Source organism: Neoarius graeffei, chromosome 7 (assembly GCF_027579695.1).
Source record: "Neoarius graeffei isolate fNeoGra1 chromosome 7, fNeoGra1.pri, whole genome shotgun sequence".
In the NCBI taxonomy this organism is placed as follows: Eukaryota; Metazoa; Chordata; class Actinopteri; order Siluriformes; family Ariidae; genus Neoarius; species Neoarius graeffei.
In genome coordinates this window covers 61,588,493-61,616,335 of record NC_083575.1, presented here as the reverse complement: position 1 = coordinate 61,616,335, position 27,843 = coordinate 61,588,493, and the positions used below count along the sequence as shown (strand labels likewise).

The 27,843-nt window shown below is 41.4% G+C and overlaps 1 protein-coding gene across 2 annotated transcripts in view; it reads right to left on the bottom strand.

Annotated features, from left to right (window-relative positions):
- Positions 1-27,843, bottom strand: part of map4k5 (mitogen-activated protein kinase kinase kinase kinase 5) — a 101,084-nt gene that overhangs the window by 36,265 nt on the left and 36,976 nt on the right. For both annotated transcript variants that reach the window (XM_060926206.1, XM_060926207.1), the window contains exons 4-13: positions 13,654-13,744; positions 13,362-13,426; positions 12,680-12,735; positions 9,433-9,480; positions 9,166-9,208; positions 8,920-8,992; positions 8,329-8,460; positions 894-956; positions 671-752; positions 261-377 (exon numbers count right to left, since the gene is read on the bottom strand). In XM_060926206.1, the coding sequence (XP_060782189.1) occupies positions 261-377; positions 671-752; positions 894-956; positions 8,329-8,460; positions 8,920-8,992; positions 9,166-9,208; positions 9,433-9,480; positions 12,680-12,735; positions 13,362-13,426; positions 13,654-13,744 (770 nt within the window). The remainder of the gene's footprint in view (positions 1-260; positions 378-670; positions 753-893; positions 957-8,328; positions 8,461-8,919; positions 8,993-9,165; positions 9,209-9,432; positions 9,481-12,679; positions 12,736-13,361; positions 13,427-13,653; positions 13,745-27,843) is intronic.

The following is a 27,843-nucleotide window of genomic DNA, read 5'->3' as shown; positions in this document are numbered from 1 at the left end:
TCGTCCAGGAACAATGACGTTTCAGTTGTCAAGACAACGGAAAAACTAAAATACAAGAGCATTTTGTTTTGTGCACAAGAGCATTGTGACGTATCTTTGTTTTTGTATTTTAGTTTTTCCGTTGTCTTGACAACTGAAACGTCATCGTTCCTGGAGGAACCATTTTCAAGGGGTCAGTCACCAAAGGGTTAAGGATATCCACATATCATAGTTGTCAGTTTTTTTCTCTCTCTCGCACACAGACAGACACTGTGTATTACCTCCAGGTCATCCTCATCTTTCTCGATATATAGAGGTGGGTTGTCTGGGTTATTCATCTTATCCAGCAGCTCAACTGCAAGTCTGCGACTCAAACCTGATTGAGCCACAAACATGTGCTACACACAAACAAGCATAAAATAACCATTAGAAACTGATAACACGATGCAAAATACAAAAATCTCAATACAAAGCAGCTGTACAGGTGACCATGACAGAGAGTATAAACACCAGGGTGTTTTAAACTTCATTTCAGCCACACAGACATGTTGTGACACATGATAATGCCAACCCAAATTATTCACTATAGTGGTTTTAGGTTTCCAGTATCTGTACAACGGGGCAATGCACGGCACAATAACAAAGTCTATGGCAGTAGAGGTGCAGCTGGGTAAAAAGTACAGGCTTATACCGTGAGCAGTTTTTCAGCTGTAGGCCTCTTCTTTGGGTTCTTGGTCAGAGACACTTTAACAAAAGTGTGAAAGGATGTAGACCTAAACACAAGGGACGTGTTGAGAGATTTCACACAGGTGTGAGACAAAAGAGAATGTGACACAGGATTGTAAAATGTACACCAGTTTGTATTAGGAGTACATCTGAAACACATACACCTCAAATTACAGACTCGCACTCACCATTTAATCTTGTCCTTTAACTTGGGAGGCTGGAAGCTGCTTTTGGACATTAGGAATAAAGCCCTGTATACACAAACATACATTAGTGTAAAAACAGATGATGTATACACTCACCGGCCAGATTAATAGGAACTTGTTACGATATCTACTTTATTGTCAGTTTTCACTGAAATTCATTTTGCATCCCTGAACAACACTCGTTTTAAAAAAGACAGGACATACATGTAACATAACAGGACTATTGCACATTAGTGCCATGCATGTGGAGCATATAGCATCATCAGACAAACAAACATGGAGCCTGGGACCACAGTAGCCCACAGCCTGTTACAGATACAGCAAGACAAAAGACACAGACCTACTTACAGTATAAATACATACATACTGTACATACAGTACTGTACAGTATGCATGCATACATACATAAATACATAACATGGGGACAATTTTCTCCATGGAATGATTGCACTACATACAGTCTTAAGACTGCAGATTCAACAGAAGAATTGATTGATGTATGAAGGAATGTTTAAGTCTGTTGCGGTTGAAGAAGAGAACTCTGACACGCCTATTTGAGGGTAATAATTGATATTCTTGGTGTAGGATGTGTGTGACGTCAGTGGAGATGCATGTGGCCAGTCTGAGCATACTCTTATTGTGGGCTTCCTGGAAAAGGTGTGCTATGGGCAGCCCAATGATCTTAGAGCAGATTTTAATTTGGTGTTGGAGTTTAGCTTTAAAGGAACAGTCATCCGTACTTCCATAATGAAATATGCTCTTATCTGAATTGAGACGAGCTGCTCCGTACCTCTCCGAGCTTTGCGCGACCTCCCAGTCAGTCAGACGCGCTGGCACTCCTGTTAGCAATGTAGTTAGGCTCAGCATGGCCAATGGTATTTTTTGGGGCTGTAGTTAGATGCGACCAAACTCTTCCGCGTTTTTCCTGTTTACATAGGTTTATAAGACCAGTGACATGAAACAAGTTCAGTTCCACAAATTGAAACGTAGCGATTTTCCATGCTATGGAAAGTCCGCACTATAATGACAGGCGTACTAACACCTTCTGCGCGCTTCGACAGCGCATTGATACGGAGCTCAGATATCAATGCGCTGCCGAAGCGCGCAGGTGTTAGTACGCCTGTCATTATAGTGCGGACTTTCCATAGCATAGAAAATCGCTACGTTTCAATTTGTGTAACTGAACTTGTTTCATATCACTGGTCATATAAACCTATGTAAACAGGAAAAACGCAGAAGAGTTTGGTCGCATCTAACTACAGCCCCAAAAAATACCATTGGCCATGCTGAGCCTAGCTACATTGCTAACAGGAGTGACAGCGCATCTGACTGACTGGGAGGTCGCGCAAAGCTCGGAGAGGTACGGATCAGCTCGTCTCAATTCAGATAAAAGCATTTTTCATTATGGAAGTACGGTGGACTGTTCCTTTAACAGAGAGGCTACTATACCAAGCTGTATTGCAGTAAAGCATAACGCTCTGGATCACAGAAGTAAAAAATAAAAAAAGATTATTTGGGCACTAACCCCAAAGGATCTTAATCTTCGCAGGAAATAGATGCGCTGTTGTATTTTTTTTTTTTACATGTGAAGTCTATGTGGTCGGTCCATGTCAGATTTTGGTCAATCATGACACCCAGGTATTTGTAGGATGGGACTTGAGTGATGTCTGAGTTGTGGATTTTTACTGGAAGTAGTTGGAGATTGGGTGGTTTTCCAAAAATGACCTCCTCGGTCTTCACTGTATTAATGATGAGGTAGTTATTATCACACCATTCAATTAACCAATCCACATTGCTTTGGTACCGAGTGTGGTCATCGGATTTTGTGAAAAGAGTCACTAATGTGGAGTCGTCTGAGTATTTGAGAAGATACTGATTAGGCACATTGGTGGTACAGTCAGAGGTATACAGGGTAAACAACCTAGGGGAGCTTATGCAACCCTGGGGAACTCCAACATTGGTGGTAATGGGAGAAGATAGTGTGTCGTTTACCTTAACCAGCTGGACCCTATTTGTGAGAAAAGAAAAGTACCAGTGGATAATGTATGGGTTTATCTGGAACTTAATCATTTTGGACAGAAGTATGTTTGGCTGAATGGTGTTGAACGCTGAAGAAAAATCAAGGAAAAGAGCCCTGGCATAAGTGTTGGGTTTGTCCAGATGTTTAGATATGATGTGTACCAGTGTAACCATTACATCCTCTGTGCTACGGCCTTGTTTGTATGCAAACTGGTATGGGTCTTGAAGCTCCCCCATCTGTCCGTTTAGATGTTGAACTATGATTTTCTCTAGTGACTTCATGATCACTGATGTAAGAGCTATTGGCCGATAGTCATTATGTTCCTTAGGACATTTCTTTTTAGGGATAGGCTTAATGTGGGATGTTTTCCATGCTAGAGGTATATGATGGGTGTCTAGAGGCTGCTGGAAAATGGGTTGCCATACAGGAGCTAATTCCCTGGCAAAGGTTTTTAGAATGAGTGCGCTGCTGTGGTCAGGCCCTAAGGCTTTCCTTGTGTTATTGCGCTGGAAGGTACCTCTGACCTCCTCCACAGTTAAAAGAACTCTGTCGGAGTTGGACGGTTTAATGGTCTTTACTATGTTTTCACAGTCATTGAGGTGGGAGGAAGAATCAAACCTACACAAAAAGTCATTCAGTTCATTTGCAAACATGAGTTCATTTCCAGTCACAATGGATTTATTGGAGGATGACATTCCAGTCATTTTTTTCATATTGTCCCAGAGTCTTTTAGGGTTTTTTTTCTTTGAAGTTTTCCTCCAGCTGATCTCTGTGCACCTGTTTAGCTTCCTTTAGCCCATGTTTACATTAGACCGTATCAGCGGATCATCAGATTAACGTTTTTAAAACGATTAGTGTGCACACAGCAACACCAATACACGATTCGCGTGCACACAGCAACACCAATACACGGATACGCTCGGCTCCGCAGGCATCCTGCGCTCCAAATCACTCCGCCCTGAATAGCGAGTGCCCTCTGGAGGGTGCGCACTCCGGCCCTGCGTAGCTCACAGTGCGCGCGAGTGAAGTGCACAAGCAGTGATTCGGGACTGAGCCGCTGTGTGTGTGATCCCAGCGCATATCACTTACCACTTGCAAGTGGAAGGATGGCAAGCCTAAAGACAATCATAACTACACAATGGGCAGTATTTGCATCAGTATTTGCAGTATTTTCATACTTTTATACTCTTTAATGAAAGGTGATACAAGGCGGAAGTCCGCGCCATTTTTCAGCAGTCGCGTCACATGACCAACGCCAGCGAATCAGGAAGGTGGATGTCACAGTGACGTTGTCCAATGACGACGCCAGCTAGAGCTCAGCACAGCGTATCCTCAATGTTTACACAGCACCGGAGCTGACACGATCTGGATTGAATACGTGGACCCTGGCGGATTCCCGTTTCCAGGCGGTTTAATGTAAACGGACAGTGCATCCGCGAAGAAAACGAGACAGATACGGTCTAATGTAAACTTGGCCTTAGTTTGTTTTTTAAAACCCTCTCCAATTGTTTGCATTCTACGGCATCTTTGTTTTTAAAAGCTACTTTCCTTTTAATGATTATGTCTTTAATGTCCTTAGACACAAATCGCTTATTGTTGGGATAAATCTTTATTCGTTTGGTAGGGATAACTAACTGTGCACAAAAGTTAATATAGTCCGTGGTGACTGAGGTAGTGACATCTAAAGAGCTCTGGTCATAGAATACATCCCAGTTCGTCAGTTCAAAACAAGCTCTCAGTTCCTCGCAGGCTTCAGGAGACCAGCATCGTATTTCTCTTGCTACTGGTTTACAGCGTTTCAATTTTGATTTATATGTCGGAATTAAATGAACCACGTTGTGATCGGAATTGGTGATAGGAGGTCTAATCTTCGACCCATAGGCATCTTTCACGTTCACATAACATTTATCAAGTAGTCTGTCTTTTCGTGTTTCACCTTTGACCGTTTGGTAGAAGTCAGGTAGAACAGCGTCCAACTGACAATGGTTTAAGTCCCCTGCCACAATGGCAGGTGCGTCGGGGTATTTCTGTAATAATCTGTGAACATGGTCAGCGATAGTGGCTGCGGCCAGCGAAGCCTTGCCACTTGATGGAACGTACACCACACACAAAAGCACACATCCGAACTCACGTGGCAGATAGAAAGGTCTTAATGTCAAACAGAGCATCTCAACGTTTGAGTCACATAGTGTCTCTTTGACAGTGAACTGGCGGCACCACTGATCATTGATGTATACACAAATCCCACCACCCTTGGTTATCCCAGAGTTGTTATCTCTATCGAACCGGATCAAAGTGAATCCGTTGATCTCAAATAGGGAATCAGGGGCATTGGATTGCAGCCAGCTCTCTGTGAGATACAACAGCGAAGCTTCACGGAATTCAGAGCAGTACCTTGCATGGGTTCGGAGGTCGTCAATCTTGTTGTTCAAAGACCGAACGTTGCTGAGAATGATTACTGGAAGCGGAGGTTTGGTGCATCCTCGTTGGAGTCGGTTCCGTATTCCACCTCTCCTGCCTCGTTTCCTACGCATGGGCCTTCTCAGCTCAACGGGGATGTCACTCAGGAACGGCAGGGGCAACAAAGATGGTGATTTGTGGCGAAGTGCGAGCAGGGCATCCCGACTGTAACGTGCGCTTGGTCGAAGTTCCCGGTAAGGTTTTAAATCCATTTCTCACTCAGATGCAACAGAAGACTGAGTGTGCAGGGGGCCGCCCAATGGTGGCAATCCCAACTAGAGTCAATATAATCCATGGATAAATCATCTTTCAAGTTACAAGTAAACATACGCAAAGGGTGACATCTTAGACACAAAACAAAACGGCGCGAGCACACTAATAAACACATACAAACGAACTCAAAACGAGCTTGACATGCTCAGGACGCGGTTCGCAGCCGAGCAGCGCACCGGAAGTTTGCACTTGGTCCCCACACAAATCCCCACAGCCAGTGACGGACTGGGATCCATCCGATTGTTCTTGATTCTAAGATTCCTGTTCTTGGCTGGCAGGAGTGGAACCCAATGTGGTCTTCCGCTGTTGCATGCTGAGACGCTTTTCTCCTCACCATGGTTGTAAAGAGTTGCTATATCCTTCCCAGCAGCTCAAACCAATCTGGCCATTTTGCTCTGACCTCTCTTATCAACAAGATGTTTTCACCCACAGAACTGTCGCTCACTCCGTGTTTTTTGTTTTTCACACCATTCTGTGTAAACTCTAGAGACTGTTGCATGTGAAAACCCCAGATCGGCAGTTTCCGAAATACTCAAACCAGTCCATCTGGCACCAACACCCACGCCGCAGTGAAAGTCACAGAGATCACAATTTTTCCCATTCTGATGTTTGAAGTGAACATTAACTGAAGCTCTTGATTTGTATCTGCATGTTTTTACGCATTGTGCTGCTGTCAAGGGATTGGCTGATTAGATAACGGCATAAAACAGTAGGTGGATGGGTGTACCTAATAAAGTGGCTGGTGAGTATTAGTACATGGCAAATAATATAACTATGTATATAACTATATACAGGGGTGATAGCGTTCCGGTGCCGCGCCGGATTTCCGGCGTACCGTGGCTGGGGAAAAAAAAAAAAAATCTAGTTCGCCCATTGTCCTGTGTCATTCTGAGATGCGCAGATAGACAGTAAAGGGAATTCGCATGATATGGAACTAGTGGGGAAAAAAGTGCCGTCACGGCACAAGTCTAATTCGTGCCGTGACGGCACTTTTTTCCCCACTAGTTCCATATCATGCGAATTCCCTTTACTGTCTATCTGCGCATCTCAGAATGGCACAGGACAATGGGCGAACTAGATTTTTTTTTTCCCCAGCCATGGTACGCCGGAAATCCGGCGCGGCGCCGGAACGCTATCACCCCTGTATATAGCAGACTGGCTCATTGACCCAGTTTTATACAGAAAAACAATGTATAACGTCATGTATTTCTCAGAAGACACACTTCTTGGTAAGAAATGAATCATAAATAAGTGTCATGACATGATATCCACAGTACATTACAGGCATCAATTCACTTTTAAGGAACACAAGTAAATGATGTCTCTGCAGTCCTACTAGTCAATATCAGGCACTCCAATTCAAATTATGAAGCTGAATATATTAATGTGTCGTTACCTATAGCCTATATCTGCCATGTATTATATTGTGTTAATCGTTCACTACAAGAACGAGGGTAACAAGAAGAGGGTAAATGATGCCCGATAGCTCCATATGATCGACCTGTTGGGGGCCATAAAGAATTTCTTACAATGTCTGAAAATTTAGACATTGTGTCATGTGCAGTCCCCATCTGTCAAACGTATCCGAGGCCTGTCTAAAACTGTTACTTATTTTAAGTGGCTTTGCCCTTATCTTCAGTGTGTGGTTGGTAAATAACCATTCCTGTGCTATAGACTGCATCAGGACTCACGAGCTTTTTCACAAGTGTGAACTCAATGGCAAACGACGTTACTACTGACAGGCGGGGAAGGAAAGAAAAGGGAGGGGAAAAAAAAAAAAGTGGTGACTGTGGCATCACTGGCACTTTGCATAATCACAGTGTGAGCATCTGCGTCATGCACAGTCACAGTGTGAGCATCTGCATCATGAGTCATCATACGGCATGAGGAAGTAGTTAGGAAATTAATTCAACACTTTTTTCTGCATTTTATTTCAGTTACTTTTGTAACTGTGTGCGAGATATATATATATATATATATATATATATATATATATATATATATATATATGTAGAGGAGTGATTCCACGCTTATGGGTACTGAAATGGGGACATGAACTTATTCACCTAAAACCATTTCTTTTTTTTTTACCATCAGGTCACAAAACATGTAATCTTTAATGAATGATATGTTAAAAGATAACTTTAATTTTCTGAGATGTAATAACATTTATATGCCAAAGTCAAGCCTATGAGTTCCAAAATGATGTCTGTTACATTACTTCTGTTACGACTGTCCATCTCGCGTCTGTTACAAATTAATTACAATCTAGCTATATACCATGTTAATCTTATTGAAAGAATGTGTATGTTTATTCTACTACACATGTTTATTAATTATATTTGCTAAAACATCACCTTCCTATGTTTCAAAAAGTAATTCTACATTGTTAAAATTGAGAATATATATGTCCACAACACTTCTGTTACGTTCTGACTTTGGCATATAAATATGTTTTTATTACATCTCAGAAAATTAAAGTTATCTTTTAACATATCATTCATTAAAGATTACATGTTTTGTGACCTGATGGTAAAAAAAAAAGAAATGGTTTTAGGTGAATTTTTAAAAATAAGTTCATGTCCCCATTTCAGTACCCATAAGCGTGGAATCACTCATATATATATATGAATGAATGACAGTGTGTGCGAGGATGATGTATACCTCATCGGGTGCAGGTCAAACATGGGTGGCTGCAATTCAGCGAGCTCAATAGATGTAATTCCCACAGCCCAAATATCACACAGCTGATTATAACCTCCGTTCTTCTCCACAGCGGCCACTTCTGGGGCCATCCTGTACACACACGGAAATTTACTCAGTCTCACATCTCTCTCTCTCCTTCCACATTCTGACACTGCTCTCTCTCGCCGTCTCCAACATTCTACTCAAAAAGCCACAACTCTCTCATTTATGACAGTCTGTATACATCATCTAACAGTGTTGATTATTTACACCAGGGGTGTCAAACCTGATCCATAAAGGGCCGTGTGGCTGCAGGTTTTCATTCCAGCCATGCAGCAGCACCTTGATTTGGCTTATTCAATCAACTGACACACCCACCCTTTAATCAAGGGTGGGTGTGGCTGCAAGTATTTGACTGTGTGAAGACAGTTCAGTTGATTGAATGAGCCAAGTCAGGTGTGCTGCTGCATGGCTGGAATGAAAACCTGCAGCCACAAGGCCCTTTATGGATCAGTTTGGACACCCCTGATTTACACCATACAGATAAAATGTTGAATTTACAAGCCTCACCAGTAGGGGGTGCCAATAAAGGATTTCCTCTTGGCGATGGTGGCTGTTATTTTGGCTGCGACGCCGAAGTCCGCTTTTTTTTTTGGTGGGGGGAAATCAGGATACGTTTAGATCACAAGTCACACAATGAATTTGTAAATATACTCAAGTTAAATACTAAACAAATTCAAACTTGACATGCAAAAAAATCCATCCTAACAAGCTTTTATTCTTTCCTGTAGAAACAGTCTCAAAAAAACACCTCACCTAGTTTGACATCCCCATTGTCAGTAAGCAAAATATTTGCTCCCTAGTTAGAGAACAAGCAGAACAAAAGGGTATTCGAATTAGAGGGAATTTTCCATACTCTGGAAAAAATGGCTTTAAACCTTAGCATACATATTTTGATACTGGACACATTTAAAAGGCATCTGATTAATAACTTTCTTACCAAAAAGAGGAAGCAGAGGGAAGTTACAGATATGCAGTAACAAAACAGCAATGAAACACAATAAGCAACGGAATAAGAGGTACCTTGATATCTCTGTGCATTTTTCCTTTGGAGTGGAGATAACTCAAACCCTGAAGGAAACAGGCAGAAATATTAATAAAGGAAAGGTCATGACAGATCTGTGTAGACCCTGTGTTTAAAAACAGGCTTGAAGGAATCATTCCAGTTCTCTGAACTGGTTATAAATCTATTAACTTTATATTCAGTTTGACTTCTGCAGTATTTCTATGAAGTATCTACTGGCCCTTTTCCACTGCATGGTACCAGCTCAACTAGCCTCAACTTCACTTGCTTTTGGCATCAGTAGTTTGTTTTCCACTACCCCCTCAGTGTCTCTGGATGTCATAGCAATGCAGCATGAAACTGCCATGATGCCATCTTCAATGCGACACAAAGGAATATCATCATCAACTACTCTCCATGCACCAGACAGAGAAAAAATTGAAAGCTTGTTGGCCCATCATAATGTTACAGAGCATGGCGGTGTAATGAAGACAGGGCTACAAGCCCGAAAACTGGGGTTCACTTCTTCTTCCAACATATATTATTTGGGCAAAGTTGTGCTGCAGGTAATACATTTCACAGTTATTCCACAAAATCGAGTCGTATGTGAGCCGATAGTCGAGTCGACTATAAGCCACGTATGACGAGATCGAGTATAACTACTTATATCCACATTCACTGGATTTTAAGAAATGGAGCCATTTTAATTTATTTTTGCAAATTTGATAAATAAAAACTTCAATCATTTCCGCTTAGAATGTAAACAAACTGGTGAAACAACAGTAGCAATTTGTGAAAAATACAATCATAATTATTGAAAATTAAAAAAAAGATATGTTCTTACCATCAAAAAATTTTATTCCATATTTTGTTGCTTTTTTTTTTTTTTGCGGTCCGGTTTCCATTAAATCGTGCACTCTGATTGGCTCATGAGCGGTCCGGAATCCTACGATACGGACCTTTGCTAACTCGCTCGTTCACAACAAACATAGCAGCAATTTTTTGTCAACATTTATTTTCACATTTCTCAGGAGAATAGCATTAATTTTACAGCATGGATAGCGATAACGACAGTGTTCACAGCGAAAGCGAGTTTTATGACCGTGAGGAAGAAGAAATAAAAGAAAACATTTCAGGAGAAAGCTAAAACCTGTAACTGCTGCCAACGCCGAGCAAAAACATGGCTGAATCCTGAATGACTCAATTTTCTATAAATAGGGGACTGCATAGGCGGCAAAATGTAGTTTTTTTTCCCCTGCCATGGAAGTGCACTTGTATACCGAGGAGGAAGCCATTTGCATTACAGCCATGAATGAGGATTCAAAATGCCAGCTCGCCTTGGCTTTGTTTTCCCTTTCGGGTGCTCTCGTTTTCTGTTAGAATGTGATAAATAATATATTAATTTTTTTCCTTTATCAGCTTAAGGTCGGCGGCACGGTGGTGTAGTGGTTAGCGCTGTCGCCTCACAGCAAGAAGGTCTGGGTTCGAGCCCCGTGGCCGGCGAGGGCCTTTCTGTGTGGAGTTTGCATGTTCTCCCCGTGTCCGCGTGGGTTTCCTCCGGGTGCTCCGGTTTCCCCCACAGTCCAAAGACATGCAGGTTAGGTTAACTGGTGACTCTAAATTGACCGTAGGTGTGAATGTGAATGGTTGTCTATGTGTCAGCCCTGTGATGACCTGGCGACTTGTCCAGGGTGTACCCCGCCTTTCGCCCGTAGTCAGCTGGGATAGGCTCCAGCTTGCCTGCGACCCTGTAGAACAGGATAAAGCGGCTAGAGATAATGAGATGAGCTTAAGGTCGGTCCATATCGTGAAATACCATGACCTCGGCCTTGAAAATACTGACCTTGGCCCAGAGGCCTCAGTCTGTATTTTCAAGACCTCGGTCATGGTATTTCACGATATGGACCTCCCAGCTGGTAAATAACATATATTTTTTTTCGCGGTCCAAATCCTGAGCTCTGATTGGCTGGCGAGCGGGTCTGTATCCTACAGTACGGACCCCAGTTACGGACTCAGGTTATGGACCTCTGGCGACTCGCTCGTTCACAACAACAAACGTAGTAGAATTTTTTTTTGTCAACATTTATCTTTTTTTTTTAAATAAAATTTATTTCTAAGATTATCAAAAATCTTAATTTTTGCCAGCATTTCTCAGGAGAATAGCATTAATTTTACAGCATGGATAGCGATAACGACAGTGTTCACAGCGAAAGCGAGTTTTACTACCCTGATGAAGAAGAAATAAAAGAACATTTCAGGAGAAAGCTAAAACCTGTAATTTGCTAACACCGAGCAAAAACATGGCTGAATCCTGAATGACTCCCATTTGTATAAATAGGGGACTACATAGGCGGCAAAATGTAGTTTTTTTTCCCTGCCATGGAAGTGCACTTGTATACTGAGGAGAAAGCAATCTGCATTACAGCCGTGAATGAGGATTCAAAATGGCGGCTCGGCTCGGTTTTCCCTTTCGAGCACTCTCGTTTTCTGTTAGAATTTGGTAAAGAAAAAAATAAATATATTATTTACCAGCTTAAGGTCGGTCCGTATGGTGAAATACCATGACCTCTGATGTTGGATGTGAACATTAACTGAAGCTCTTGGTTTGTATCTGCATAATTTTATACACTGCTGCCACATGACTGACTGATCAGATAACTGCATAAATGAGCAGGTGTACTTTTGTTCCTAATTAAGCGGATGGTGAGTGCAGAATAAGTAAATCGCTAGATGTGGCAGTCCCAGAAAAAAAAGCTTTATTCTGCAGCAAAAAATAAATAAATAAAAAAAAGAAATACAAGCACTTAAATTTTTACCCTCACGAAGAACTCCAGATTGGATCAATATGCAAATTGCAAAGGACCCCAGTATTGACCTTCACACCCTTAGTAAACCACTACACTGTGTATGACTTTAAAATCTAAGGCTCCTCTCCACAGCTACACTCAAAGGAAAGTGCTATTTGCCCCCTTCTGCATAAAAGAGCTCAAAGGCACCCACGACTGGCTAGTGTTACTGTGTTTGGTAGCCACCCAGACAGCATGACCAATTTTACTCTCTTGGACTCAGGCCACAGATGTCTATGGCATCCTCAGAATCATATTTCATTTTAATAACATCAAGATTAAATTAAAATGTTCATTAAAAAATCAAATTAATTTCCTGAGAATTTTTTAATGCATAGAAAAATCTTTGAATAATATTTGTTACATGTTAATTGTTTTTAGTTAAAGAGTAATTTGTATATTACTGGCTGTAAGATCTTACCTGCAACGTCTCTCTGCATACATAAGCAATCTGAAGCTCAGATAGAGGGCCTGTAACTGAACACACAAACACCACATCAGACAAATAAACACCGTTAAGACACTCCGATGTAACTGTTCACAGACGTGGCAATGTGGGTAAAGATACAAGAGCATATCGTAATAAAGAATGCTTTCTGATTTGGCTATGGCTTTAGATATTGTTATAATAAGAATAAAAAAAAATTATAGACAATTGCGTGTCTATTTAAAATCATTTTATTCGCTCTGTTCTCTGTCCTAAGGAAGCATCACACTACAGTAGGCATCATGGACCAAGCAACACACACATCTGGGTCCATGAGTATTTGGACAGGGATACAATTTATGTGATTTTGCCTCTGTACACCACTACAATGGATTTGAAATGAAGCAATCAAAATGCGAATGAAGTGTAGACTTCCAGATTTAATTGAAGGTATTAACAGCCATTTATTACAAAGCCCTTCCATTTTCACAGGGTCAAAAATAATCGGGCATACTAGCAATTTATCCCAGTCATGGCTCTGGAATCCCATTCTACTGCAAATTTCAGTACTGTTCATGTTCTGAGCACACCAACTCAACGGGTCAGATTTATGTGAATGACAAGATGTAAATGACCAATATTTGCAGGTTGATAACCAAAGAAAAACAGTAGGTACCATGGTAAATGTCCTGTAGTGAGCCACCTCCACAATATTCCATACAAATCCACAGCTTCTCCCGACTGCAACACAGGAAGGGAAAGGTTGGTTTATGCCTTTTAAGTATTAATTTCTACTTGATTTGCTCACTGAATTATCTGTAGATATGTTCTGATCGCTAACACAAAAAAGAAAAAAACCACATGAGAAACCAGGGGTTGCTTTGAATGCGACAAAAGGGCAATGAGCCACTTCCTGTAAAATCCCGTTACAAAACTTCACCCAAACAAATCATCTGTTTTGGCCATACCAGAGGTAGCTGCCAAAATAGGCCACGATGTTGTGATGAGTACATTCTTTCACCATGAAGATTTCTTGCTGAATGATTGAGAAATCATCTCCTAGGAAATACAAAGAACAAAGAGAATGAAAGACAGACAGACAAAATATGCTCTTGTACCAAAAGCAAGTCAACAACACCATAAATAATCGTGCTATTAACCATGGAAAACAGACCAAGCTTAAGAGTACGTTTGCAAAATCAATCATGTAAATCCACAGTTCAGCTCATTGTGTTCAAGTGAATTTGGAGTGTACAGTACATTCATAAATTAATTTTTAAATACACAAGACGGCTAGGTTGTCAAGCGCATTAACGAGGGAAGCTAAAAAGTACATGATCTTTGTGTGGCAGCACGGTGGTGTAGTGGTTAGCACGGTCGCCTCACAGGAAGAAGGTTCTGGGTTCGAACCCAGCGGCCGGCGAGGGCCCTTCTGTGTGGAGTTTGCATGTTCTCCCCGTGTCTGCGTGGGTTTCCCCCACAGTCCAAAGATATGCAGTTAGGTTAACGTGGGGCGGCCTTGGGCTGAAGTGCCCTTGGGCTGAAGTGCCCTTGAGCAAGGTACTTAACCCCTGACTGCTCCCCGTGTGCTCTCGTCTGCTCTGGGTGTGTGCGCGCGCGAGTGTTCACTGCTTCAGATGGGTTAAATACAGAGGATGAATCTCACTGTGCTTGAAGTGTACATATGACAAAGGTTTCTTCTTCTTCTAACCCAAATGTAGTGCATTGTGCATTTATTGTCCTTGACAAATAAAGTCTTTGGCCAAGTGAGTTGGGTTAGTGATCTGTCCACCTATGTATAGAGCATTAGTGAACATTGAATACGTGTAGTTTCTGCAGTTCTCCATAATTGCACGAGACTAAATAAGAGATTTTGCTGACAACTAGTGAGTGGTTTACAAACCATTACATATGAAATGCACCCACTGTGCATCAGTGCTGAGGAGTGCTATTTTCAGCAGAAGAGCCCAAAGTCAAGCAGAATGGGTTTGAGAAAAGCGCAGAGACTTCCCTTTATAAATCTACCTGTTCCCTTTCAGCATCTACAATTCAGAGTACGACTAAAATGGTCTGAAAAGGCCCATATGACACTACCAGAAAATTACATCTAAAGAGAATGTAAACAAAACAAAAAATATATATATATATATATAAAATCGCCAAGCATAAACACCGATACAGCACCCAGTATAATGCTAATCATATGGTACGAGGAGCTAAAAGATGCATTTTGCTGTGCAATAGAAATGCCATCTCATTTCAGGTACACTGTTCAGTGTCTGAGAAATGAGGAACAAAATGCTGTTCTCCATCCTGACTACTCCCTTCAAAACATGCATTGTATCTTGCTTGCACAAGAAAGCTTGAGAATGTGCAAGTTGTGAGGTTTGTGAGGTACGTGTGAATGCATTCAGGATGTTCAACAGACACGCTCATCTCTTCCTCATAACACTTATTACACATGGGGCAGTCAGTCTTCTTTTGCCTTCAAACATAGACATGCTGTACTGCTGATGTGCTATGGTACTGGTAACTTGGTATTAATAATAGAAATACTGATCATCATCAAGCTCACTCATAATATACAAGTATGCTTTAAAAATGGTTTTTAAAAGTTTCTCCCTAAAGAAACACACAAGCAGTCCTACCATGCGTATAACTTGTCCATCTGGTACCATCAACTAGTACTGCATGTGGCGGGGACACACACACAGCACGATGGCATAGCAATTGCCTGTGCTCTGCACACGCAGACTCGCATTTCATGGGCCTGAAATTTTAAACTAAAATCAACGCCTTCCTACTGCATTTGATTCAAGTCAGACGCACCTCATCGGGTATCAGCTCATGCATGGCTCAATTTCGTGGAATAACTTAAATATGCCGAATATGCTTGTTATGACTGGCCACAACAAGAGGGATGGAGGATTTGCACTCCGACAGTCATACAGAAGATCTGAAATGCATCAAGAGTTCATTATTAAGCAGGTACGGTGAACATCCTTTAACAGGTGATATTTTCTGCTTCAACATTTGATGTGTGAACTAAACCAATTTCATCCATGAAAACCATGCCAACAAATTTTTTATGACCAATAACACTTCCGTTGATTACTTTGCTGTAATTTAGTAAATATTAATCCAAGTTTTTTGGCACTTCTTTTACCTATTTAGTTTTACGACATTTATTCCCTTAGTGGGGCATCTTTTTGTCATGTGTTTGTTGAGTGTATGCGTTATTGTTGTGTGTAAGGAGAGCAGCAAAGTAAGAATTTCATTGCACTGTCTGAACCTCAGTGTTTTTACTATGCATAGAACAATAAACTTCTTGATTCTTGTATTATATTTAGCATTTTCGTCCATGTTAATTGCAACTATGCTTGGTATTTTTTGCTGAACAACTGGGTAATTGAGCAATCCCAAACCATGCTTGTGAACTGTTGTGATAGTGGTTCTGAAGAAGTGAAGGCTGGTGTGACCAAGTTAAAGGCCTGGCTACCACATGCATTTTGGGGGTTTGGAAATCTCATGTAGAAGCAGTCAGCAAATGTCCTTAGTACAGGAAAAACAATTAAAAAATATTTCAGCAAACAAATGATGGTGAAAAACAAAAACAAACAAAAAACCCATGCACACACTAATTAAATACTAAAATAAAAATACCAAGGTAATAACTGTTTAAATGTCCCTATTCAAAAACACCTGATTCAACTCAACAGTTCTTTACCAGGCCGAGCATTTGCAGATCAGAAAAATCACCAAACTATACTAAACTCCAGTTCTCCAGGAACCCCTGTACTGAATAATTAGCTACCTGTTGTAGTAGTAGTAGTAGTAGTAATAATAATAATAATAATAATAATAATAATAATAATAGGCGGCACGGTGGTGTACTGCAGTGGTTAGCGCTGTCGCCTCACAGCAAAAAGGTCCAGGTTCGAGCCCCGTGGCCGGCGAGGGCCTTTCTGTGCGGAGTTTGCATGTTCTCCCTGTGTCTGCGTGGGTTTCCTCCGGGTGCTCCGGTTTCCCCCACAGTCCAAAGACACGCAGGTTAGGTTAAGTGGCGACTCTAAATTGACCGTAGGTGTGAATGTGAGTGTGAATGGTTGTCTGTGTCTATGTGTCAGCCCTGTGATGACCTGGCGACTTGTCCAGGGTGTACCCCGCCTTTCGCCCGTAGTCAGCTGGGATAGGCTCCAGCTTGCCTGCGACCCTGTAGAACAGGATAAAGCGGCTACAGATAATGAGATAATAATAATAATAATAATAATAATAATTACATTTATATATAGTGCCTTTCTCATACCCAAGGTCGCTTTACAATTATAAGGGAGGGAAAAAAATAAAATAAAGTCCACCAAAAGGAGGTCAGGATGTCATTCCAATGGTGTAGCAGCCACAGTCCCACCAAAAGGCGCACAAAAATAAGTCCCATACTGCCTGGACAGCAGTCACCGGACTACATCGCTTGGAACACCACGCCATAGATCCACAGAGCGAGCACAGAAGCACCGCCACGCAGAGCACCGGTATATCCCAAACCACCTGCACAGCCACCGTGCCGCTGCTGAGCAGCATCGCTCAGAAGACCGTGCCAAGCACAAAAGCACTGCCCCGCACAGTGCTGGACAACCACGATGTTAAAAGAGCAATGAGCTCACTGCAGTCCACCGCCAAGAGCACAGGCATCACCCACGGCAAACCAAAGCCTGGAGGGAACCGATGCCTAAAACTGGGTCTGGAGCTACACCACAACCGGCAGACAAAACACTCCCCCCCCCCCCCCCAAAAAAAATAAATAAATAAATAAATAAATAAATAAATAAAACACTACACAAACCAAAAAGAAAAAAACAAAGGGAAAATAAAATAAAAAGCTCTGGTGAGAAGCGACAGCCAGAATGCGCACAGCATACTCTCAACCGGAAATGGAAATGATGGGAAGGAAGAAAAAAAAAATCCTCCAAAATGCCACAGGAGTCGGGGAATCATTATTTACTCCAATCTTGTTCCTGGTCTTGTTAATAACTAAACAGCAAATGAAAGACTTCACTTTTAGCAGAAACATAGCTTCAATTACGGAACACCCTTCCATATGCCCTGGAAGACACACATGCCCACGAAGCACATCTTTTGTCTTCTGATCATATCTGGATTTTAAAATTCCAACAATCACTACATTCAGACTGCAACCTGAAACGACCCATATCCGATTTTTTTGCTCATATGCGACCTGTATCCGATTTGTTATTGACAATCTGAACGACACAGATCCGATTTTTTCACATGCGACCCAGGCCGCTTGGATATGTGGTCCTAATTCCAATGCATAACCGATATTTTCACATGCGACTGCAGTCTGATCGGACAGGTCGCATTCATGCGACCTACACGTCATCAACGAGAGACAAACGTCACTATTCTGCGTTGGCTAATTCCGCCTCTTTGGTGGAAAACAAACACACACAGTTGGGAAATTTTGCACACTGCTTCTTGGCAGCCTCAGGGTTCTTCTCAGCAGGTTTCAGGTCACCACCTTAAGCTCTCTAGTGCCACCAACAGCTCAAAGTCGCTGGTACATTTAAGTGTGCTTATCTCGGCCGCCCTTTGGCGTATCTGTAAAAAGCCTGGCTACGCACGCTGCATCACACACACACACAACCTCTCACACAGACACTCTCACTCTCACACACACACACACACCCTCTCTCTCACGCAGACACACTCTCATTCACACACACAGCCTCTCACACACTTTCACTCACAGCACACGATGTGCTTATTACGTGTCAATTTGCGCATGCGGGACACTTTTGGGTCATTTTCCGTTTATATTGGAGATCGCATACAAGTCTCATATAATTGGTAATGTGAACGGCCTAACAAAAAAATTGGATTTCACAACAAATCGGATATGGGTCGTTTCAGGTTGCAGTCTGAACGTAGTGTATGTCTATGTGAATGATGAAACCTACAATGCTGAAAGCTTGATAAAAGTTCATGGTGATGGAGGACAGTGCCTGCTAAACAGTAACTGGATAGCTAAGAAAATAACAGGCTCAGTATTAAGTCAGTGGAAGTTCAAAGTTCTTAAAATAGGAAAACAAGTTTAAAAACTGAAAAGAACTACAAAATATGATTACCAAATTTTTTAAAAAATCTCTCAATTGGTTACAAATTTACAGCCATTTGAAATGCTTTTAAAACAGGATGTGTCTGCACTTGTTCCTGAAGTATTTAAAGGTCATAGGCAACGGTTTTAAATTTATGGACATTTTAAACTTTATATGTTAAAAAACCCTCTGTAATTTTCTTCTGGCCCCAAGAAGTACTGTTAATAAGTAATAATTAAAATAAGTTAATGCGTATCGTGGCGAATTTCGTGATGACTCGGCACATGATGTCATTCAAGACAAACAAACCGCTTGAGTTGAGCCCACTTCCGTTTACTTGCATTGCCGTTCGGCTTGAGCACAGACGTGCGTTCAGGAATTTCCGAAGAAAAACCCCATGCCTTATTGTTGTGCAGTGAACTGTAACAACGGGACCGGTTCAGGAAGAAGTTTTTACCCTTTTCCGAAAGAGGAGAAGAGGTAGAGCGAGAGGGTTGGCTTTTTCCGAAAGAGAAAAGACGGAGCAAGATGGTTGGCTTTTTCCGAAAAAGGAGAAGAGGCAGAGCGAGGGGGTTGGCTTTTTCCGAAAGAGAAGAGGCAGAGCGAGTGGGTTGTGCGCGGGAAGCCAGAGGGTTGGCTTTTTCTGGAAGAGGAGAAGAGGCGGAGCGAGTGAGTTGGCTTTTTCTGGAAGAGGAGACGAAGCGGAGAGAGTGGATTGTGCACGTGAAACAAAAAATCAAGCAGTCAAAGAAGAAACGGAGCAGCAACACTCAAGCAAAAAGGAGAAGATTGGAGGTAAACATTTTTACCTTTGCTTGCAATTGACAAGTCAAGAATCCTGAGGGTTCCTGTACAATCATTGTGGAAACGAGACAAAGGGATATTTCCTCACTTAGAGTCGGCTATAAATAGTATAATGCTGCGGATGGCAGGCTAATGTGGCCTACCGGCGCACTGTCCAGTAATCGTTCCCTATATCCACTAGGGAGGGCGGTTTAATTATTCTTCAGAAGGGCTCTTCTTTAGTATTACGACAAAAGTAGGAATTTATCATAACTACCAGGATAAATCGTTTGGGCATGAGTCTTGTTGAGGTCCGGCGTCACCGCAATCAGAGTTGGCCAAGTCGCTGTCTGATTCCGAGGCCGCACGGTCAAACCAGTGAGCCACATTCACCGATTGCTTCGCAACGGCCATACATATATACATACATATATGGTTTCACCTCTCAATATTCAATTTGGAGAGTTCCTACTTCAAAATCGCTATTGCTTTCAGACATTTTACACAACCTCTCACGACCAAAAAGTCTGTACGTGTGCGCTCAGTTCGCAAGTAAACACAGAGCTGTTCCCAGTCTGTTTGCCTTGAATGACGCCACAACGACGGTCCCCTGGCCGTGAAAGTGCGCATAAGCCAGATGTAAACAAACCTTCGGAAATTGGGCAAAATAGTATGTTTTAACTGTTTTATTCAATTTTACGGTGCAAATTAGACACCAGGAAGATTAAATTTGCTTTTTGGGTCGTTCTTCTAGACAATAAAAGTTGATATTCTACGTTTCACATCTGACCATCGCCTATGACCTTTAAGGCATCCAAAGTGACAGACAGACAGACAGACAGACAGACAGACAGACAGACAGACAGACCTATAGCACTGATATTTGTTTTATACACATCCCATTTCCAGAAAAGTTGGGATCTTTTCCAAAATGCAATAAAAACTAAATTCTGATTTGTTGACTCAAGTTAACCTTTATTTAACTGACAAATGTACAAAGAAAAGACTTAATAGTTTTATAGACCAACTTAATTGTATTTTGTAAATATAAACAGAGTTAGAATTTGATGCCTGCAGCACACTCAAAAAAGGTTGGGACAGAGGCAAAATAAGACTGAAAAGGTTATAGGATACTCAAGTAACACCATTTTGGAAGATTTCACAACAAGTAGATTAATTAGTAACAGGAGAGGGTATCACGATTGGGCATAAAAGGAGCATGCACCAAAGGCTCAGTTTTTGTAAGCAAGGATGGGAAGGGTCTCACATTTTTCAATGCAAGATTGCAGAGAATTTACGTCTCGAAATCTACAGTATATAATATTATGAAACGGTTCAGGGAATTCAGACGCAGCTCAGTGTGTAAAGGGCAAGGTCGGAAACCACTGCTGAAATGTGCGTGACCTTCGAATCTGCAGGTGGCACTACCTGAGAAACGGTCATGCTAATATGACAAATATAGCCACATGGGCTCAGGAGTACTTTGCAAAACCGCTGTCACTTCACACAGTCCAGCGCTGCATCCAGAAATGCAACCTGAAAATGTATTACGCAAGAAGGAAGCCATTCATCAATTCTATGCAGAAATGCCACCAATTTCTCTGGGTCTGAACTCATCTCAGATGGACTGAAAGACAGTGGAAACATGTGCTATGGTCAGATTAGTCCACATTTCAGCTTGTTTTTGGGAAAACCAGACATCAAGTTCTCCATGTCAAAGGTGAACATGACCATCCAGTTTGGTATCAGAAAGGTGCAAAAGCCAGCATCTGTGATGGTATAGGGTGCATCGATGCCCACAGCATGAGTGAGTTGCCATTGTGTGAAGGTACCATTGATGCAGAGGCGTATATTGGGATTTTACAGAGACATATGATGCCATCAAGTCAACGTCTCTTCCCGGGGAGTCCATGCTCATTTCAGCAGCACAATGCCAGGCCTCATTCTGCACGGGCTACAACAGCGTGGTTCATAGACACAGAGTGCATGTGCTTGACTGACCTGCTGTCAGTCCAGATCTTTCTCCTACTGAGAATGTATGGCACATCATGGAAAGGAGAATCAGACAACAGCCACCACGGACTGCTGAGAAGCTGAAATCTTGGATCAAGCAAGAACGGACAAAGTCCAATTGCAAAACAGCAACAATTAGTATCCTCAGATCCCAAACAATTAAAAAAAGTGTTATTAAAAGAAAAGGTGATGTAATACAATAGTAATAATGCCTCAATTCCAATTTTTTTTTTTTATCTTGCATCAAATTCTAACAACTTTTTTTTGCAAAATATAAACAAGTTGATCAGTAAAGCTATTGAAAATCTTTTCTTTGCACTTCTGTCAGTCAAAGTGTCACGTGAATTAACTAATCAGATTTTTATTGCATCTTGGAAAACATCCAACTTTTCTGGAAATGGGGTTTGTACATTTGCCCATATAACAAGGTACATTTTTCAGGCTTCCAGCATGAACAATAAAAGAATTACGTAGCTTCAAAAAGGTTTCTGAAGCAAATTTTAGGTGAAAAGGGGGGGGCAGGGTTTCCCCAGGTTTGACCACCATAAATTTAAGACTTTAAGACCTTTTTAAGACCACTTAAATGAGAATTAAGACTTACATCGCACCCATTATGCAGTCGTAGAACACCAGATCAAATTCCCAATAATGACAAATGTTTCAAGTAAAAATACTTTTATTATAAAAGTTATATACTTAAGTCATTATGTGCATTGCTTGTCAAATCTTCACATTCAAGACAAAAAAACAAGTCTAAACCTGGACGAAAGGAGCACAACGTAGGGTCCAAGTCATGGCCTTAAAGGTACACAAAAATGCAGTAGGCATACCAGCACATTAATGCCAAAAGGTGTGCACTCACCAGTCAAAAAGCCAAACTGAGGGCCTAACTCAAGGCCTAAAGAACTGTCTCTGAACTAATTATGACCATGCACCCAGAGATGATACTTAAAATAAAAAAGTGATGTGGGTGGTTTTTTTTTTTTAAATAAAATATCAAAACATTCACAAACTCTGTCTTAGTTTCCCAGTACTTGCTTCAACCATTTTACATTTTGTACCCTTGTAAACAAGGGAGGGAGAGAGATACAGTGGGGCATAGATAGATAAGAGACGGGGGGGGGGGATGGATGGATGGATGGGAGGTAAGCCTAAAGTCTCTTAAAGGTGCACAAAAATGCAATTGGCGTACCAATACATTGGTACAATGGTGTGCACTCACCATGGGTGCAGATCCCGGGGGGGACCAGATCCCGGGGGGGACATGACCCCCCCCCAATTTCTGAAAAACATGAATTGTCCCCCCCAATAAAAATCCCCTAAATTATTAAAAATTGTACAAACAAATGTATTTTCAGACAAATGATTCCCTGTGCAGTACTTTTTGAATGATGTGGCGAGCCTCTTCAAAGTGTTTTTTGCCCGTATGAGTTGCATATGGGAAAAAAAAAATAAAAATCACTTTTGTGTCCCCCCCCCCAACAGGACTGTGAAATAGAAATGACAAAATCCGAGGAAACAATTTTAGCAGGGGGCCTGGGGGCCGCAGGGCCCCAGAAGCTGAACAGATTTTGTGTATATTGATAGATTTGAAGCATCTCCTGAAAGCAAATATTTTCTCAACCATGCCATTTAATTTGAACTGTTATTATTATGTTGAAATAATACAATTTGAACTGATTTACCTTTTAACTGATAAGGGATAAGGGGTCACTTGAAGAATGAAAATATCTCAATAACATACCTCATATTGTAAATTCACTTATATTCTTGTGTCGATTTGTATCAATTCATTGGGTACCATAATGTCTTTTCCAGGGGGGAAATTCTAGACTGACTATTAAATAATAGTCACTAATGTTCTTGTTTTTGAACTGATTCAATACCAAAATGTCTTTCTTGTTCATGTTAGACAGATTCTAGTCAAAAACTATATACAACTATTTACAAGTCAATATTTATTTCCTTTTCTTTGTAAGCAGTTTCTTCAGCTTAGAAAGCCTACTCTTTTCTTTCTGACTTTCTATATGGCTTTTCCTTGCTCTTTTGGTCTCTCTTTCATTACATATTCATGATAACAATGAACATTATGAACAATAACATAAGTTAAAACTACATAAATAATAAATGTGAACAAGATGGTCTACCTGGTAATCTATAGTTCAGCAGCTTCAATTTCACCAATTCCGCATGTTTTTTCTTTTAACATGGTCAACCAAACGTGTTCTTCCACCAGAACCGTACTTCACATCCTGATGGCACAAGATGCAGTAAGCTTTCCCTGGTTCTTTTATCTTCCGCATGTGTTCATGGAGATATTCACTACTGGCTTTAAACTCCAGCCATCGCCAATTCCATGGATTTTTGATGCCGTTTTCCTTGTCAAATGTTTTTGACATCGTCAGTCTGACCGTCCTCCCTCTGAACGATGTCCCTCCGTGACGCAGACATACTGCGAAATTATCCTTTTCAAAACTGTTGGTATCGAAAGCGTGTTTAAAGAGCACAATGGTAAAACGAAAAGAACACAAGATTAGCGCCATGGTTTGTAAGCATGGCACAAATGCCGTAAACTGGTCTGTCATTGTCACAAAAGAAAAAAAAAAAAGATACCAAAAAAATTACAATGTCGTTACAGAAAGAACAATTTGCGGTAGGCTCTTTCCCAGACTCGCCGGCTCGGTGACACTCGCTGTACGAGACTACTAGCGGTCGGTAGACAACAACCCCTACCCCCCCAATTTGTTATTGCAAAATTAGATGATTTACTAAAATTATATTTTTGGCGGCCAAATTCGCAGAATTCCGCGGATCCGCGGATTTTTCACAGCCCTGCCCCAATCCTGACATCGGATCTGCACCCCTGGCACTCACCAGTCAAAAAGCCAAACTGAGGGCCCAACTCAAGGCCTAAAGAACCGTCTCTAAACTAATTATGACCATGCATCCAGAGATGATAAACAGACGAACTCTTTGTCTTAGTTTCCCAGCATTCAACTTGCTTCAACCATTTTACATTTTGAAGAATAAAATGTAAATACTCCTAGTAAACAAGGGAGGGAGGGAAGACATAGATGTGGAGGTGGATAGATAAGAGACACAATGAGATAAATAGATAGATAGGAAAGAGGTATACAGATGGATAAGAGATTGATAGGAGAGAGCGATAGACATAATATAGATAGATAACACAGAGTGGTAGACAGACATAAGAGATATATAGGAGAGAGGAGAGGAAAGATAAAAAGATATAGATAATCCACCACTTGCCTCGTTAACGTCTTTGACCAACTCCTTTGTTATATAAGGAGCAAGACCGAATTTTGTTATGTAAGACGTTTTGTTTTTCCACAGGAGAATGTTTTAGTGACTTCCGAGTCTGGGAACATAGCCTTAAAGGAACAGTCCACCGTATTTCCATAATGAAATATGCTCTTATCTGAATTGAGACGAGCTGCTCCGTACCTCTCCGAGCTTTGCGCGACCTCCCAGTCAGTCAGACGCAGTCAGACGCGCTGTCACTCCTGTTAGCAATGTAGCTAGGCTCAGTATGGCCAACGGTATTTTTTGGGGCTGTAGTTAGATGCGACTAAACTCTTCCGCGTTTTTCCTGTTTACATAGGTTTATATGACCAGTGACATGAAACAAGTTCAGTTACACAAATTGAAACGTAGCGATTTTCCATGCTATGGAAAGTCCGCACTATAATGACAGGCGTACTAACACCTTCTGCGCGCTTCGACAGCGCATTGATACGGAGCTCAGATATCAATGCGCTGCCAAAGCGTGCAGAAGGTGTTAGTACGCCTGTCATTATAGTGCGGACTTTCCATAGCATAGAAAATCGCTACGTTTCAATTTGTGTAACTGAACTTGTTTCATGTCACTGGTCATATAAACCTATGTAAACAGGAAAAATGCGGAAGAGTTTGGTCGCATCTAACTACAGCCCCAAAAAATACCGTTGGCCATACTGAGCCTAGCTACATTGCTAACAGGAGTGACAGCGCGTCTGACTGCGTCTGACTGACTGGGAGGTCGCGCAAAGCTCGGATAGGTACGGAGCAGCTCGTCTCAATTCAGATAAGAGCACATTTCATTATGGAAATATGGTGGACTGTTCCTTTAAGCTGAAAGCTTTGGCCTCCAATTGATGGACAACTTATGGCCCTTTTCCACTACCCTTTTTCAGCTCACTTCAGCCCGACACGGCTCGCGTTTTGACTACCAAAAAACAGCACGACTCAGCTCGCTTCAGCCCTGCTTAGCCCCTAAAACTCGCACCGTTTTGGAGTGGGGCTGAAGCGAGCCAAAGCGAGCCAAGTGAGGCTGGGGGCGTGAGCAGACACTCCCCTGTGCACTGATTGGTGAGGAGGAGTGTCCTCACATGCCCACATACACCCCGCGAGCACGCTGGGATCTGTAAACACCGCAAACCCGGAAGAAGAATAATTACGAATTACGAGAATTTCTGAAGCCTTATGCGCCTCGCCTCATCTATACGCTCTTGCCAGTATCTGTTGGCGTTGTCGGTGACAACAAGCCACAGCACCAAGACCAGCAACACTAACGACTCCATGTCCTCCATGTTTATTGTTTACTATTCGGGTCGTGAGACTACCGCTTAAAAGCTCACTGATGTCACTGTTTGCGCTGCTTAACGACATCACGTGACGTCCACCCACTTTCGCTAACTCCACCCAATGTGTCCACCCACTTCCAGCCAGCACGGTTCAGCGCGGTTGTAGTCGAAATGCAACTCCAACAGCCCCGCTCAGCTCGACTCAGCACGGCACGGCTCAGCTGCGTTTGTAGTGGAAAAGCGGCATTATCGTCAGTGTGAACTACTGATCAATCCCCAGTGAGGCAGGTGGAACTGTCTGAATAGACTCATTCTTTTACTGCTCAAAACTGTGATGAAAGCGGCACATTACGAAGCCTTCACGGCACTAAATAAAATGTATCAGCTCTCGTTCTTAGATCATTTTATGAAATAAGGTACTATAATCAGGGATGTGATTTGGGGCTGGTGAAATTATCTGAAAATTTTAGTCGGGGGTCTGGGGGCCACAGGCCCCCAGCTGGTCCAGGGCAGTGCCCTGGTGGGGGGACAAGGGAGGGCGAAGCTCCTGGGTCCTGGGGTTTTCTGACTTAAAAATTGTACTAAAATGGCAAGCAAACACACAAGAAAAAACTTGTCATGATTAACAAATTCAAGCCAATTTAATGGTCAACATGCAACTCTGAGCCCCTATAGTAAATTCAATGATTCTTAACTGACAAAAAGCCAAAACATGAAACCTAAAAATGTCATTCTAAATTAAATCATCTGCATTAGAATAAATAGAAAATTGTATAAGGAAAAACAAAATTTATACTTTCAATTACTGTAGAAGTTGAACATACCTAAATGTGCCTTTTCAAACAAACATGATGCAACATAAGAATTCATCCACCATTATTTATTAAACTCTATTGCTCCTGGTAGTCTCCCGGTTTGCTTCTTATGTATGGCAACTTCTAATATTTGATTAAGTTACTGCACACCCCGTTTAGACAGGGTAACAGGATTGACACAAAAAAAAATTAGTCATGCATAGACTACTTACCAAAACTGAAATTTTTAAGTAAATATTCTCAGATTCAGTTCATTCTGCCATCCATATAAAAGGTGAGAATATGTAGATCCTTGGCAACAAATAATTTCAATAATAGCTTTTGGGAGCATTTATTTTTATGATGTGATTAATCACGGTAACAGAACTGACAAACCTCTGAGACAGGTACAAAAATTAACAAAAAAATCGAAAAATATCTTTTCTTAATGGCATTTTCAATTTGTGACATCATATGTCCATTGTGGTTTCCAGAGTCTTGTCGTTGAACATGAAGAAGTTTCAATTCCACCTTTGTCTAACATTAAGAATCATGTCTGAAAAAAAAAGTCTCTTTTCAGTGGAACAGCCATTTTTGCTCATTTTCGACCCTAAAATTTGCTACAAAATGCACATTTATGAACCAAAGTAGTCAAATTTTGAAATGCAAGGTAGAACTGATAATATTTTATCATATGAGACCATAAAAAGGTTTTAGAAATCTCAAAATGTAAACAAAACACGTCCGGACAAAAAAAATACGTTTTCTGTGAAATTGATTCATATACAGAACTGTACAGTGTTCACTCACTTGAGGATTTTTATATGCAAGAATAAAAATCACTTTTTCACTAAACAACATTCACAAAAAAT